Below are 17284 nucleotides of genomic sequence, written 5' to 3' on the forward strand. Positions count from 1 at the left end.
ATAAACTTTCCAGGCTTTTGTTTGCTGGATGTTCTAGTTTTTGTAGTTTTTTTCTGATGTCTGAGGTGCATTGTCCCATCATTAGTCCTAATAACTGTTGTTTTCCTTCCTCTGATGCTGGGTCTAGGGGTGTGTACTGTCCCATAGCTGCCCTAAGTCTATCCAAAAATTCTGAAGGGGTTTCATCTTTTCCTTGTCTGACGTCATATAGCATTGCCCAATTGATGGCCTTAGCTATTGCATTTCGCAGACCTATTGCTATTAACTTCCTATATTGCACCAACCGCCCATATTGAACTGGATTATTCGGATCCCACTCTGGGTTTTGATTGGGAAATATTATATTTACTCTTTCAGGTAATAATGCAGCATGCTCCCTTCCTGTTCTCAATACGAGTTCCTTCTCTGTTTCTGTTAATTCTGACAACATTACCTCTATGTTTTCCCAATCAATATCTTGGTTCTTTGCTAATAATTCAAACTTCCTAGATACTCTCTCTGGATTCTTTCTGAAGTTTCTTGCTTCTTTTCTCCAGCTATTTAAATTACTTGTTGTAAATGGTACTTTTATTCGTGCTTGTTCCCCTGCAATAGGCATTATTCTTCTAAGGGGAGCTATCGTATAACTCGTTTCGTCCCTTTCTTTTACTTCTTTCCATGCTACAGATCTTGTGTAATATGAATAACTGGTTCCCTCCCCGGGATCTTCTTCCTGGGTTTCGGTATCTGTTCTATTCTTTCTCTTTTCTGTTCTCTTTCCCTGTTTTCGTTCCTCACTCTCACTTTCCAAACCATCTGCCAAGTCATCCTCTACTAACCCCCTGGCATGGTTTACGCAGTCCAGCTGCCTCTCTTTCCGTATTTGGATGAGACGCTGACGACGCTCAACCTGCCCTGAGACACTACTTTCTTCGTCTTCTTCTCCCTGCATATCTCTTTTATCCTCTATCTGAATGACTATATTTAACTTCTGTGAGTTGTTTGCTTTTTCTCCCGGGTTTACTACATCGTTATTTTCTTCCCTGTATTTTAACTCGGGGAAACCACTCTCTTTTCTGGTGCTCCCTGATCTCGGCGGGCTACTTTCACTTTCATAATTCCCATTTTTTGGCGTACTGCTTTCTATTTCGCGGATGAGCTGCTTATATCTCTCAGTGTACTACAATTTCTACTCTGGCTACCTTCTATTTGGGCGGGCTTTTCTTTTCCCCACGACCCTCTAGCTCTAGTCGTGACGGGCTGCTTTCTTCCCTATTAATCTACTTATGTTTCCCCCTGTAATCCCCCTCAAGTCTTTCCAATGCTTCAGGACACACCCTAAGGGGGTTTTCATGTTCATATCTTTACTTTGTGTTAATATTTCATGCACACAATTCTCAATCGCTTCGTCCGTCTCTGGTCTGACTTCTTGCGAAGGACAGGAACCGCAGATTAGGACTCCCTCTCGCTTCATAGCAATGCTACGTCTCAGTCATTCTCAATCACACCTGCACCTTTGTAAAATCTTTTACAAGCAATAAACAGAACTTTTTCTTTATACCTTTAAATTTCAAACAACATATTAGCAAGAAATTCCTCGCATTCCAAAAACCCTTTCTTAAGAGTAATTGTTGGAAACGTTCCCGGACTTTGGTTGGAAACGTTCCCGAAACTTGGAAACAATCCTAGATTAGTTAGAAAACATCTTTAGCCAGAAAACTTTCCACTTTTCCCTTTAACTCTTAAAGCGCGACTTTAAACATGTTATGAACACACAAAACAAAACCAGTCACACAGTAGAATTTTAACCTGCCTTTTTCTACACCTGGGCCTCTAACCCAGCTTTGGCGGGACTCTAACCCGCTCTCCTCTATACCTGGGCCTCTAACCCAGCAGGGATTAATGCCAGGGCGTCCCCTTGGCTTTCCCCGGGCGGTGACGTCTCACCCCCGTGTTTTAACAGAGTGCTCTTAGTTTTAAAAACATATCAAATAAAATACCTCTTAATTTGAAGCAGGAGATCTTGTCCACCGTTGCGTGTAGGTCCTAGGGGTCTGGGAGTCTCTTTACCGACAAAAGATCCGTCAGGAGGGCCCAGAGAGTCCCTGGCCCCCCGGGCCACAGCCCCGGGAGACAGAGAGAATGTCCTGCCGCAGGTCGCCAATTGAAGCCGAATTTTTGCCCCAAAAAAGCACAAAGAGACTGCTTTAGAGATAAAATTTGTTTCTTTAAAGCAGGAGGTATTTTAATGCAACGCGTTGGAGAGTTCCCAGGTCATCCTGGACAAAGAACTCTGTCGAATACATTTAGCACAGTTCTTTTATACGGTTTTACAGTATAGGATTACATCACAATCATGCATATTCATTAAATTGCAACATCTACTTGTAATATTCATATATAGGCGGAGTCTTTAATTTGGGGAGGTTTAGAGGTGGGAGTTCCTGTAGTCTTCATCGTGGGCAGTGGTCGTTTGCTCTTCTTCATCGCTGTAAACTTTTGAACTTTCCTCAGATCTTTCCTAATTTGGATAGTTGGCAAGTGTAGTAGGGTCAGGTTGACTTTTGGCTCGTTCTGAGATTTGCTGATTTTGTTATCTTTTCGTTTTATGCTTTAAATGTTCTATCTTGTCAAAATGTTCTATTCCTCAGTCAATTTATTACTTCTGTGGTTTCCTAATACTAGGGTTTTGGAACTACTTCCACAATTTTGTGTTTGAGTTAACCTTTTGTTTCTCAAAGACTGCCTCAAAGACTGCCTCAATTGAGTGGCTTCATCTGTATGTTTGCAGCAAGAGCTGCTTAAGGACCAGCTTACTTACCTGGCACACCTGGTTGAACAGCTGGAGAAGGACAAAGAGCGAGAAGAAAAAGATGAGAAGATATTCAAGGAAGAGAATGATCAGGTTTGGGCCGAGAGGCTTGAGAAATTGAAACGAGAGAGGGAAGCTCGATTTCAGCTGCTGAGTGATGTCGTGAATACCAGACAGCAGCAGATGAAGGAGAAGTGTAAGTGCTAACATGGGTTGCTGCCTGTGCCCCAAACCTGAACAGGTCTGTCCAGCACCTGGCCCAGTGTGCATGGGCTGTGTGGTTGAGTGGACAACAGTGTGACTGTCCCCAAACCTCACTGCCTCCCAAACTTCACTTATGCTAATTTCCCACTGTTGTCACCAGAGCAAAGCCTGGTAAAGTAAGGGTTGCAGGAGCAAGCAGTCATTATTATTAATTACATTATTATGAAGTTCTGAATGTGAAAACTTTCAGATGAAAGACAAATAAGCTGAGAATACACTTGCTGTTGTTTGTGTGCCTATGTAGAAGCAACAAAACTCAGGCTTCCTCTTTAGGCTACTTGGCCTGAATGCTGTCTTCAAACTTGGCAGAGCTGTTATCTTCTAAAAGTGCTTTGGGTTTTGTTTTTCAGTGGAGAAAAAGGCAGAGAAGCAATTAGAAATTGCTGAAGAGAGGAAGCTATTAGCTGAAACATTCAGAGAATACAAACGTTTGGAAGAACTAAAATGTGCAAGGTATTTTTCTTTTATGCCATCGGTTCCTTTCATTGCAGATCACTCCTTTAAACTTCTGAGTAACCTAATTCTCATTTTCTGATAACTCTAAGAGCAGTGGGTGGGCTTTCTTCTGTTCAGAGGGGCTCTCCCACCATGCAACTTACCAGTTCCAAGCTGCTTAATACCAGACCTGTAATATTGCAGTTGGTATTAAACCACTAATTCTGATCTCAGCATGCAAATAACAGTACATACCCTAGTTTTGTTTTTTTTTGGACCATCATGTGACTTACACGAATTATGTTTATTAAGTATATCCCCTCATACTCTGAGGTGTTGTTACAAGTCACAGAGGTTTGGGGAGGAAGTTTGATGCAAGGTTTGTTTGTTCTTTACCCAGGAGAGCTAGTGTGTTCAGGCTTATTGCTAAACTCCACCCACACACATCCCTAAAACAGTCATAAAGTCAGACACCAAAATGCCACACCAGGGCTGTGTAATGTGTAACCCAGCTGCATGGGGCTCTCCATGCCTCACAGTTCCTCTGGATGAGGGCATCCTTGCACACAGTAGCTGAAATGCTCCTCTGGGTGTCATGCAAAGCCTTGGGCAAAGGGCCTTATCTCACTGAATTCCCCTTTTGAACTCCTGCTTCTCCCCATTTGTGTGTGGGACTGTAACCCAGCAGCTCCTTCCCGAGCTTCTGTTGTGCCCTCCGATGGGAGCAATCTCCTGGCTGCGGCAGAAATGTCACCCTTCTGAAGGAAACACGCTGGTGGGCTCCAGCTGGGATGTGCTCCACTTGGCCAAGAGGGCATTCAGCAGTGTCAGAAAGGGTTTGTGCCACAGCTCTTGTTGAGTTTCTGCACAAGTCCTGACTAGGCTGTTGGCATTTTAAGTGCCTGTGTGACTCATGCTCCAGAAGGGCCTGAACACGAAAGACTTCCACTGCTTCTCCAGAAGGTAGTGAAAGCAATACAGGAGTCCTGAGGGGGGATGGAGGAATGATTCCTTGTGACAGCCCTTTCCAGGAACATCAGTGCAGCAGGAGCCTGGGCCTCGCGGGCAGGGACTTGTTCTCCTCAGCAGAGGAGTGGGCAGGGGGTTCAGCCAGGAGAGGACTGAGAACCAACACTGACTGCAAGGAGCTGTTCCTGCTCTCGTGCTCATCAGGCACCAGTTTTTTACTCTGCTTTATAAGATACAACAGAACGCAATTAATTACCCGAAGAACATAAGGTCAGCACGTGGCATTTGGTTAACAGTGGTAGTTATTCTTAACACCTGAAATGAGTCTTGAATGGTTCTTTAGGCTAAACTTGAATGCTAACATATATAACAATAACAACAACAACAACAACAATAATAATATCATCATTGTGGCTAGGCTTTGCTAACAAAGATTTGGTGATGATGATAATGATAATAATAATGTTATTAATAACAACAACAACGTTTATTCTTTTTACCCACCCTTCTTAAATGACCTGTTCATTTGGCATTTCCAGAAAAATACAGAAAGCCAATGAATACCAGGATCAGCTCACGAGTCAGATTTCCTACCGGCAGTACCTCCGTGAGGAAGAGGAAAAGGAGAGGAAACGGGAATACGAGGCAGGGTTGGAAGCACAGAGGGAGTATGAAGAAGAGGTGCAGTTCATTCTGTCAGCACCCCGGGACTCCATACTAAAAACCCACCCTATGAGAAAAGCACTGATGTCTGACTCTTAGGGGCATCACTCACTATGATATTTTAGCTCACTCGCCTTTAAAAACATTTTCTAAGGGTGTTTATGCCTGACTAGGGTTAGCAGAACTCTCTCCACTCTGATACTCAAAACATTTAATTGGAATTTATAAGAAATCTACTACTCCAAACTTTATTTTTCCCCTATGGATTTTTTTTTTTTTGAGAAAACGACTGATCCAATAAAAATGTTTGACATTTTAATTCGAGAATACTGTATGTTCTCTGCAGTATAATAGCGTATTATTAGGACACATAAGACACATAGACATTCTTTAAAATCTGCACCAAGAAAATTTGTGGAAGACTTTCAGCAAACTTTTATTAAAATGCCTTTCTAACTGAAAATATTTGCAGGATCTTTTTTTTTTTAATATATTTAGATAAAAAAGTACTTGGTGACTCATCTTAATTACAGTTGTTAAATATAAAACTATGAATCTGTTTTACTGTGGGATGGACAGTAAAGAGCTAGATATTCTTTTGCATAAACTCTGACGGCTGTTGGATGATCTGTGGAACACCAGAGCCCAAAGCTAGTCTGTGAGTCCTCTGCTTGAGCACAATTAATTGTGCAGAGCTGAAGTTATTATTTTCTAGTTATTTTTCTATCATTTTCATGGCAAGTCTGCCTCCCTGGGCTCCTTGGATTTTCACCAATGCCATGGTCTGAACACACGGAATGGGGGGCCAGAGCACCAACAACATTTTAAGATGGAGCAACAAAAGAAGTGGCTGGATGTGAGCAGGGAAGGGTTGGGAGGGTTTTGGCAGGTGGGGAGCAGGGACACATCCTCTCTGCCTTCTCAGGTCCCCATGTCAAAGGGCAGATCACCCTGTGTGCAGAGGAGCAGGGGGTGACCCAAGGAGGATGGGTAGGAGCAATCCATCTTCTCCCCGTGCCTCTGCCCTCAACCAGCTCCTTCCTGTGTATTCAATTAGTTTTCCCTCGGTCCTTTTCAGAGGAGGGAGGTGAAGAATCCGTTTAAAACTTCATATCCCTTCTTGCTTATAGCCTTTGCGGCATCTGTAAATGTTTTATATTATTTATTTCATTTTTCCCTTTGCATCTTTACTGCTGCTTATCAGCAGCTGTTTCTCTCTCCTTCAGCTTTTCATCTTCTCCTCTCTTTGCTCCAGCTTCTACACCCTTTTTTTCTTCCATTTGTCTCTAACCACTTTCTCTACCCTTTTCGTCCTCCCTACCTTCCTTTTCAGTGTTTGCCTCCCTGTTGGTAAATACCAGGGCTTTTGTGTTTTTGTTTTGTGGGAGCATGAATGGGTGCACAGAGGAGCTGATAAATGGCTGGGATCAGAGCCCAGGAGCCCCAGCTCCCAGACATCTCAGAACAAATCAGGAATAAGCAACCTGCAAAGTCATCTCATCTTGGTTTAAGGCAGAAACCGAGTTCACAAATGTGTTGTTTCTTTTTTTTTCCTGTGGAGAGAAAGGCCAGGTAGAAATGTACTAATCTGAAACAGTACCAGTGATGTTTGAACAACCCACCTAATTCTGGGTGTAAATGCTGGAAGAACCTGGCCCTGCTGAGGGGAAAAGGAGCATAGTGGGATTTTATCCTTGCTTACAGACAAAATTTCTCAGAGAGGAGCATCCTGAGTCAGCAGATGGAAGAGGGGCAAGTCCACTGGCTGTTACCATCCAGGCAGGTGATCAGACAGAGCAGAGCAAAGCCTCTTCATGTCTTATTCCTTGAGTCCAAATAGGGTTTGTGTCCTACAGATACAGAAAAAGGAAACCTCCAAGGAAGTGAAACATTGCAGACTGGGAGAGGTGAGCTGTTAGTCGGGATTTTGAGCCCCTACACAGTGCTTTTCAGCAACCATTTGCAAAACCCTACAGAGGATTTCAGAGCTGCTCCTCCTGTTTTGCTGGTGGGAAAGGTCAGCCCAGATAATGGAAAAAGTTTCATCAGCCCAGAGAGCTGAGGTAGTCATAGGTCTGTCCTCTCACTGCTGGGTCAAATTGGCAGAATGATTAAGAGATTAATTTCCTGGTCTGCCGCAGACTCCTGGAGTGGCCCTGTGCAAGCAATGTAGATTTTTCTTTACTACTGTGACCTCTCTTTGAAAAATGAATAGCACATCCAGAATTCCAGGATTAATTAAAGTATGTTATTAAAGGCTGTGACATTTGTTGGGTACATATGCAATATGAGAGAGGAAAAAAATACCACATTGTTGAGCTTGGTGAATTTAAACCATCCAGAACCATAACGAATTTCTTTTTTTAATAAAATAATAACTCAGAAGAAGTGGTCAGAGCTATCAAACATTTATAGAGTGTCTGAGCTCCTGCTCCTGGAGGCAAAATTCCTCTGCAGTGAACATGAGGTCTGCACAAGATTAAAAGATCAGACTGGAAGAAGTTTGCCTTCAGCAGGAGTGAATTCCCATGGGATAATGGGCAACTAAGCTCCTCTGAGAGAAAACTGGTGGTGGATGAACGTGCTGCTGGGGCTGAATCCTTTGCTGGCAAGTGCTTTGTAGAATTCAGGTTGGTCCAGAAGAGCAGGTGGGGCTGGGTGGGTCAGCAGACTCCTTGAGAGGCACCTTCTCGCAGCCCCCAACAGTCAGATGAGCGATGCAGTGAGAATGGTTTTCTCCATCAAGACTGAAGAGTCTCCTTAATCCTACTGATTTCCCTCTTCTTCCAGTTCTTTTGATGTCCCTGCAGCAAACTGTGCAAATAGGGCACTGAGCAGCACGTGCTTCAAAGCATGGTCGTGCCTTTGCCTCCCTGGGGCCAGCACTCGTGTTACATTTGGGACTTACAGATCACCAGGCAATAACTGAGCAAAACGGATCTGGAACTGTGGCTTGCAGGTCCCAGGAACCTCAGGAGCGTTAGCTACCGCCAGTGAATGTGGTATTTTCTGCCTGAGTGAGTAATCCTGCAGCCAAACCATCTATTAAACCCAGAGCGCAGGGACAGGGCTGGTGAGGGAAGCAGCCTGGTCCACGGCTGGGTGAGCTCTCCCTGCACCAGGGCTCTGAGCCACACAGAGACAAAACCACTAGCATTTAAAAACCTGGCAGTTACAGCCTCTTCACTTCTACAGGTACTAGAGCTCTGCAAAATATTCTTCCCTGTATTTTCTAATTAAAGTTTTGACACTGACGGAGGAAGAGCAGCGTGGGTGATTCGCCTGTCCCTGATCCATCATCCCAGGCCCACTCCAAGGTCTGAACCTACAGCACTTGTCAAGGCTGTCAGGCTTTTCTACGCTCATCCATCTGCTCACAAAGGCTTTTATTCTGACCCCAGGGCTCTCCATGGTGATGTTTTTGGCCATGCATGAGACCTTGAGCTGTGAAGTGGCTCCTGGTGCCCCATGGCATGGTGCTGGCTTGGCCCCTGCTCCGGGGTCTGGGCTGCAGGGCTTTGGACAGAATCAGTTTTATTTGCAGGAAAATTCCTCTTGGTTAATTATTTGTTGCTTTAACACCCGGAATAAATTTTCATCACTTTAACTCAGGTAGAAGCAGTTGCTGCAGAAACAGCCAGTGCTGCCGTGCCCAGGGCTCGGTGACACTGCCAGACCCAGTTTCCTCACGTGGTGACTTCTGTGTGGCCCAGGAGGAGGGAAGTCCAGATTTGAGGTCTTTGGGACAGCTTTGCATGCAAAAATTCAGGACCTGTCACTGTCTTTAGGAACAGCCAACTCTGTCCTGGTGACATTTGGAGCTGTCGGAATTGATGCCCCTCACTGCCCTGTGCCGTCATCTGTCCATCCATCCGTCCCTGGGGTCTCCATGTGTCATTGCAACACAGAGACAAGGCTGGGACCTTAAAATAAAGTCCAACATCCACCTTATACTTGCAAGGAACCCACTGGCTCTGCTTAGAGGGGGGAAAACCCCCCATATTTGGTTCATTTTCACCTCTAAGTGCCTTCAACGCAAATGCCAGAGAGGATACCATAAAATGCTATTTAAGAGCCATTGCTTGTTAAATATGATCGACACAAGTTTTGATTCCCAAACAAAAATAATCTATCTCCTTGGAGGAGACAATGTCCAGCAGCTCAGCATTTAGGATGTACTTCAGGGATTTTGTATGTATTTTGGTGGGTTTAGTTTCTGGCTTCAATTGAAGTTTTAGATTAATGGAGAATCACACATGGCACCAGCTGGTATTTCATGGGAACTGCTGTGCTTTGCCTCTGGGCTATTACTGCTTCCCCAGCTTCACTGAGCTTTGCTTCTGCTTGCACTGCTGCTCCACGTTTTGTTTCTACAGCTGATTTAGTGAAAGGAGAGGAGCATGTTTTGTTTGCCTGACAAAGCTCTCTTGGAGGTTTTGCAGAGATTATGCTGTCAAATTTTTTCCCAGGGTAATTTCCAGTCGCGGTGCAGCTTTTTCTCCCCCCCTTTCCTCCTACCCAAACTTCCCCCAGAGCCACCTGCAATTTACTTGGATTCATCAAAGACATCAGAGCTGGAAAAGAGAGGTATCTGCGATGCCGGTTCTCCTCCCACCCCATCGGTGCTGCGCTCTGCCAGGCTCTGGGGTGGAAAAGGGAAAAGATTCCAAAGGGGGGAATTTCACCCCCAAAGGGATGCGGAGCAGAGGGTGAGATGCCACCAGCAATGGCTCTAAAGAAAGGCTGAGGGTGCTCTGTGAGCAGCACAGCCCGAAACCACGGGAGGAGGGATCCCAGCGACAGAGCAAACAACTGTGACAGAGAACAGGATCCGCCGAGTGTGTTTTCTGCCTGCTTAGTTAATATGCAAAATGCCTTGAATGATAAAGAACGGCAATAGTGATTAATTAGGAACACTGCATTTGCATCATCCTTCCCAGGCTCTAAAAGTGCCTTATAAGCATGAACTGAAGCATAGGGTGCTCCCGTGGGATGGAGGGAAGCAGAATGGCCAGGGATTGACAGGCAGGGATCAATTTTTGGCTGTTGCTGCCAAAGTAACAATTCCTTCAGTGTAGGAGTGTCACACAGGCAGTGTCCTGGAGCCGTGTGGGTGGTGGGACCCCAAATCCACCTCCAGGAAGGAGAAGGCCGAGAAAAACCTATCCCTGGCACGTTCCTTGAATGGATTTTCAGTGGGTTCATGTCATAGTTCTGATTTTAGCAAGAAATTTTGTCTTTCCTTTCCCCTTCCCCCTCCTGCGTGTATGTTGTTAATGGGCCATCAGATAAACAAAGGAGTTGGCCTGAGCCCTAAATGACCAGACATTAATCTCCTAGCAAGGAAGGGGGAGGAATTGGGAAAAAGGTCAGGGTGTGTGTATGGAAAGAGGTGGGGTTTGGGGGGTTGGAGCTCAGCTCTGGAGTCGGAGGGGAGGCTGCAGCAAGCAGGAGAGAGTGCCTGGTTGCTTCTTTGTCTTTTTGCCTGAGGAGAGTTTTGCTGCTGTTCTCTGCGCAACTGTTTGCTGGTTACGGGCCTGGCTCACTGTGGGGTCCTCACCAACCGAAAATCGTGAGTTTTCTTCCATTGGGAGAGCTTTCTGTTTCCCTCCCCCTTTCCCCCCTCCTCCATCACCCCCGGGCGGCAACCGAGGATCTCACAGCGCTGCCTGGTGACGGGTACTGGACATTACAAGTTCTACTCCTCCAGTGATCCAACAGCGCCACCTGGTGACTACTATAGAACATTACAAGTTCTGCACTTTTTTGATAACTCAACAGCCCCACCTGGTGAATGGTATAAGACACTACAAATTTTGCATCTCCAGTGACCCGACGGCGCTCCCTGCTGACTGTGGCTGGAACTGCACCAAAGGGTGCTAAAAATTGAACTATTTGATTTTCTTTTTGCCGGTTTTATCGGTTTTGTTCTTGAAGGGGATTATTGGTGGGTATAGGGGTATTGCTTGGTTGTTTTACTTGGTTTCTTTTTTCATGTTCCTGTTAATATACACATACCTTTTAATAAAGGGCTGTTATTTTTCCCTTTTCCATAATTTGTTTTCCTTCAATCAGAGCCTCTTAATTTCGAATTTATAATTGCTAGAAAAGGAAGTTTGGTTTGGTTTTTTTTCTCCTAATCCATCCTCAGCAAAAGACCTTTGTCTCATTTAAACTGGGACAGTTCATGAGGGCAATGCTCTGGTCCCAGGGAACAGGTGTGTCCTGGCAAAGGGCACCCCAGTAACGCCATTCCTCACCCCCCAAAATGTGGGTGATACCCATGGCGGGGATGGGAGACCTGCACACCACCGAGGGGCACTGGGCTGGGCTCAGTAACTCTTCCTCTGTGATAAAGGAAAATGAATAAAAGGGGGAAAAAAACCCCAGACCCAGCACCAACCCACGGTGCTAGGGGTCCCTACCCCTGGCTGGGGGTCAGAGCCGGGCGGGATGCTGGAGACCGCTGGGGAAGGAAAAAATATTTATTCAAAAGGGTTTTAAAAAGATAAATAAATTAATAATAAAATCCGAGGCTAAGCGAACCGAAAGGAGCCGGCGGGTGTAAAGGTCGGCATGTCTGTCCGTCCTTCCGTCCGCCCGGCTGTCGGTCCGGCCGCCCGCCGCCCCCATGCTCCGCGCTTAGCGCTGCCGGTCCCAGCCATGTCCACCGTGCAGCTCTACACCAAGGTGAGCGGGGAAGGGTCTCCGCGCGTGCCTGTGTTTTCCTGGGATCCCCCGGGGGGGGGGGGGGGGAAAGCTGCTTCCTGGTCCCAGAGGGGCCCCGCAACTTTCCCCGCACCCACCAGGACGGCGCCCGCAGGTGCACGGGATGCGGAGGGGGCACCTCCCGCACCCCCACGGGGGTCCCGATCCCCTCCTGGTGCCCCGCGGTCTCACCCACCCGGGTTCTCTGCAGGAAGGGGTGAACTTCTCCCGTGGGTCGAGGTGGTGGCGGCGGTGGCCTCGCCCTCCGCGCGGTCCGTCACCTGCGCGGATAAAACACTCTCAGCCTCCCCAAATCCTCCTGGAATAATTCCCACCTCCCCAGTTTCCCCCTCCCAGCCCCCCGTATTCCTAACCACGGAGGGGTGGAAGGAGAGGAAGGCGCAGTCCGTAGAAGTGCCTTAACTCACCGAAGCGCTCCCAGGGCGCCAGGTTTCCAGAGTCCTTTTTGTTCCGCAACTCCTGGATGTGTTCCCTTGGCAAGGGGTGTGATGGGACGCACCCGCTTCCTCATGGCAGCCGGGGAAGGTGACATGGCTGGTGGCCTGGCTGGGCGCTACGCTCCAGAGGGGCACCCAGATTTGCTCCTAGAAAGCTATCTTTTTGGTTAATAGGAGGCTCAGGCACTGCTTTTTAAGCAGAGCCTGGGATCTAGACAAGATATCGCTGGGTTTTTACATATGTATATATATATATATATATATAATTTTTTTAAAAGTTTTTATTTTATGGCTGTGGGATACTTGGGTATTCCCTGTCCGTGGCCAAACCAGGCTATGGATGCATTCCACACAGTTCGGGGCTTTCTGCCCCTCTTCCCAGCGAGAGGTCTGGGTCTGGAGAGATCTTTGCTGATTGACTTGTCCCGATGAAGGAGCTCCTCGCACGCAGCGGGAGATCTGCCCGGTACGGAGCGAGGACGGACATGGAGAGAGCCCTCTCCCCTTGCGCTCTGCATTTTCCCAAGGCTACCCAGGAGTGCTGCGGGCAGCCAGGATCCAGGAAATGTGCTCTGTAAAAGTCATCAATAACATTAGGCAGGTGTTGGGGTAACTCTGCTACATATAAAAGAATGCAGGAGTTTGTAATATTGTTAAATTGGTCACGTGTCCAAGATGGTGATTGTGATTTTGTGTAACCCTTCTTGTTCCCAAAACCCCTCACTGTACCTTGGAATGCCTAAGAGATAACTGGAAACTCACGTATTGGCTGTTAACCCTTTCTTGTAATTGGTTGGTTTGTAACACCTCCTGAACTCCCAGTGGTCACTTTGTAATCCACCCAAAAGGTATTTAAGCTGTTACCACAACAATAAAGTTCTCTCTGCCTACTTCCCTGCTACCTGACTGACGACGCCATCGCTCTCTCTCTGGGGGGTCATGAGCAGCTGCAGGGTAAAGGCGGGGGCGGGGAGGGAGCACTCTCCCCCCCGGAGCTAGGGGCAGAAAGCCTCTCGCCGGGGGAATCCCCGTCCTGTCCTTCAGCATTCGCAGGCAGGGGCTCATCAGGAAAAGTGCTTGGCTTCGGAATGGGTTTTGCTGAAGGACTGTAGAGTGCCAGCATCATGTATTGTAATAATGAGAATTTTAGTGTTTTAAACTCTTCCTGTGACCATGGTCAGTATGGAGATGCTGCCAGATTGCCACCAACCCTCTCAAGGAACTGCTTTTTGTCTCTGCGCTGGTCTCCCGGGCTCAACTTTGTTGCAGGTTTCTGCTTCTTGTAACTCATTTTGCAAACAGCTTTTATGTAATGTTGGGGGTTGCCACTTTTTTTTTTTTTTTTGGCTGTTGCTATCAAATGGATGCAGGGTGAATTGTAGTTAGTACTGGTGGCTCCTGCTTTGCACCTGTGGGAATTGCAGAAGCCCCGTCGGACTGAGCGGGGCTGTCCGTGAACAGGCTGACCTCCGTCCTTCTGGGGAGCACTTTAAAAGCAAAGCTTCAGGTTTGGAAAGGCTTCTTCCCTTGGAAAATCCGAAAGGGAGCAGAAGTAAAGCAGCGGCTAAACTGCTCCAACCGCTGCATGTCTTTGGATGAGTGCATGGATGTGATGGAGCCAGTCTCCCTCCTCCCCAGGGATGATTCCCAAGTGCTGTGGTATCCCTGGTCTGCGAGCTGATTAAAACAACCCGGTTAATTGATTCTTAACTTGATGACAGTTAACCAATGTTGTCTTTTTTGTGCTACCTTGGTTAGGTTTATATTCCTGTTGGTCTGCTGAACAGGTGTAAGATGCCTCCTGGGGCATTGTTTGGGATCCTGTTGCTGTGTAGGGACTTTGCAAGGAGGCCCTTGGGAAGTGGTGGGGATTTGGTGACCACCTGTGTGTGTTGTAAATTTTAGATTTAGTTTTAACAACAACAGAGATTCTCAGTGAGAGCAGGTGTGTTCAGCACTGGCTGTTCTGCAGGTGCCCGTCTGTTTTGCAGGAACATTTTAGGGATGCGGCTGTTCTGGTAGGTGGTGGGGCCACGGGTGATGCCTTGAACCCACACGGGTCATCTGTGCAGCTGAGTCATGGTGAAATTTAGGACTGTCCTGCTGGGCTGTCTGCTGCATGGGGCCTCTGTGCCAGCTCCGGGCTTTGAAGCAGTGGGAAAATGTTTCCTGTGACTTTGAGAGCACAAGAAAAAAAAAAAAAGAAAAGAGCAAAGAAGGCTTAAAAGTCGCAGCAAACCCAACAGCCTTGAGATGCTGAGCCTGGTGGTGGTGGTTGCTGTCAGAGGTCCCTGAGAAGAGGGGGGATGTGTTTGTCATTTAAGGAGGGTCCTGGTTCTTGCTTGCCCATCACACCTGTGCAGGAGGTGACTTTCCAAGTGCGGAGGTGGGGCCTCCTGGATTGCCTTGTTGGCAGGGTGGGGATGTGGGGTTTTGAGGGAGGATGCAGAGGAAGGGAAGGCGGATGCTCTGGCTGGAATCAATAGCGTCTTGCGAGGAGCCGATCGATCCGATGTGTGGCGTTGCATTAGCACAGCCACAACACTACCTCCCTCGGAGTTCTTCCTCCTCCAGCTGGGACCAGGATGAGAAAAACTGCTGGAGAGACACTTGGGAGTGTCCAAGTGGGACTTCTCTGGTTTTCCCCTCTCTCCTTCTTGATGGACTGCAGTGGGAGATGATGTGTATCGAATAGAGAGCCCTTAACTTCCACATGATGCTTGCAGAAAACTTTCTGAGACCTTGTGGGGACATGTAGCAGTTTTTTGGTGAATAAGTTCATCAACATGCTGATGAATTTGGTGTGTCAGACTGGGCGCTGCCCTGAGGAGCACTTAAACTGGAGAGGAACCCATCCTGGGAAGCATCAGCAGCTCCAAGTTGCTGGTGGAGGCCCTCTCCATGTGCTTTAACCCTTTAAGATCAGGGCTGACTGGTGTTTAAGAGCCCCCATCCAACAAGATAATTAATAGCTGAGCCTAATTATGAGCATGAGAGCAGTTCCAAAACTGCATCAGCCTTAAAGCATGTAGGACTCGGGTAAATAGTTACGGGGAGACCATTCGAATACCCTTCTCTCTCCCAGCGCTTACCCAGGGACTCCAGGATTTACCTGGCTGTGGATTTTATTTTGTGGCAAAAGCAAAGAGGAGTTTAGTGCGTGTCCCAGCAGAAGAGGAGCTGTGTGGCAAAGGGTGTGGACCTGGCCCTGGAGCTGCTGGCACCAGCACGTGCAAGAGGATTAGTGCAGGTAGCGGCATCAAGGATTCCAGCTGGCAAAAACCTGTTTCAGATGGAAAGTGCTGGAGCCTTGCCCAACCAGTGTATTGCCCAGTTCCCCCAAGAAACACCTTTCTAAAGGCTTCCTGGGCTGGTCCTGCTCTGCCACGTCCCCGAGGTGCCCAGTTGCAGCACTGCAGACAAAGGGTTTGCTGCTGGGCAGGGCAGTTTCTCAGACCCTATTTACCTGCAGCAGGAGGCAAAGGCAGCTCCCTACATGCAGGGTTCTTTTGCTTCCTCTTCAGCCAGGGCCCTCCAAAGAGACCTGTTGCTTATGCAGCTAAGCTACAGCCCAGGTAGCTGCAGTCAATCCCCATGAGCCTGTGCAGGTGCCAGCATTACCTGTAATGAGGTAACGGAATGCTCTGCTCTGCTCCCCGAGCTGGGTGCTGGGCAGGACAGAGGGAGGACATCGCCCACGGAAGGTGCCATCCCCAGCAAAGGGTTGATTTGCAGCATTAATGCAGAAATTACAGTTGTTTGCATGGCTGGCCTTTGTTACATTGTAAGGTGAAGCTCTTCATGTGACTGAAACAACTATAATTGCTTTTGGCTTCTGGATGTTCTGCTCTCGTAAAGGTGCTTCTTAAAATATGTTAATTGTTCTTTTAAGTGGAGCCTCTGAACCTCATGCAAAACAGTGCTTCTGCCAGGAGAGGGAATGAGCTGTGCCTTTCTGCTCCTGGGGTGTTGTGCAGCTCAAGATAGGCTCTTCGGAAGGTTTGCAAGCTCTGGGTAAATAAGAAACCAGGGTATTTACTTTTTATACTATCTTTTTTCCTCCCACTGTGCAAAGTGACTGTCACTTGCCAAGTATTTTCTCATAGATGATAGAACTTAATGCATTAAAAAATCCTCTTCTAATGGTTAGTGTTGGGTGTAGAAAACGCTCTGGTTTTCACTTAAAGTTGTATTAAATAAAGTAGCTGGAATGAATTGGTGGTTTCTGACCCTGGGGAGAAACTTTTCAAAAGTGAATAAATGCCGCCAGTGTGATCACACACTGATTGAGTCAATGAATTGGCATAAACCTTCTGGCATAAAAACCTCTGAAAATGATTTATCCTTCAAGGCTTGGGGAGGATTCATCCTTAGTATGTGTCTGTATGCTGGATTGGGGCTGAGCATCGGCTGGGAAGGAGAGAGATTTTCTGTGGATTGTGATGCCTAAAATCTTCGGGAGAAAAGACTCTCCAGGCAGAATTAGGTAAGATAGAGAAAAGCCTTCTGGCAACGGAGCACAAAAGGCGCGTACACTTTCATATCCTTTGCTGATTCTCATATGTAATAGGGACATCCAATCCTAAGACCCCTTCTGCCCTGGTACCACCCTCAGAACTGCCCCACTGGAGTCCCTCCAATGGTCTTGGGCCTTTTGTCTCATTCTGTCAACCATATCTCTTGCTATTCCGGTCCAGGTGCACATTCCAACGGAATCCAATGGAATGTTCCTGCTAAATATCCATTGCCTTGAAAAGACTGTTGAAAAAAACAGTAAACAGATGGTTAAATGGAAGCTTCAAGAATGTGACACACAAACTGTGAGAAAGTAGTGGTCTAAAGTGAATGAAAACCACAGCTACATTAAAATCTACAAAAAAAAAAAAAAAACAAACAAAATTTTAAAAATCCTAAATTGTGTAGAACAAATTTCTCTGCTGCAGAACTCCTACTGCTGCCATTTCAGCTGCTGCTAGGAAAAGCAGGTTATACTTGA

The 17284-nt window shown here is 47.0% G+C and overlaps 1 protein-coding gene across 1 annotated transcript in view; it reads left to right on the top strand.

Moving 5' to 3' along the window:
• The window catches only part of LOC114070421 (cilia- and flagella-associated protein 53-like), a 52157-nt gene extending 46572 nt beyond the window's left edge, over window positions 1–5585 (top strand). The window contains 3 exon segments of the mRNA XM_027907826.1: window positions 2771–2987; window positions 3406–3508; window positions 4999–5585. Of these exon segments, the coding sequence (XP_027763627.1) occupies window positions 2771–2987; window positions 3406–3508; window positions 4999–5221 (543 nt within the window). The 3' untranslated portion in view covers window positions 5222–5585.
• The last annotated feature ends 11699 nt before the right edge of the window (window positions 5586–17284 follow it).

Source organism: Empidonax traillii, unplaced genomic scaffold (genome assembly GCF_003031625.1).
Source record: "Empidonax traillii isolate 1590-97213 ecotype Southwest subspecies unplaced genomic scaffold, ASM303162v1 scaffold1550:size108913, whole genome shotgun sequence".
Taxonomy (NCBI): Eukaryota; Metazoa; Chordata; class Aves; order Passeriformes; family Tyrannidae; genus Empidonax; species Empidonax traillii.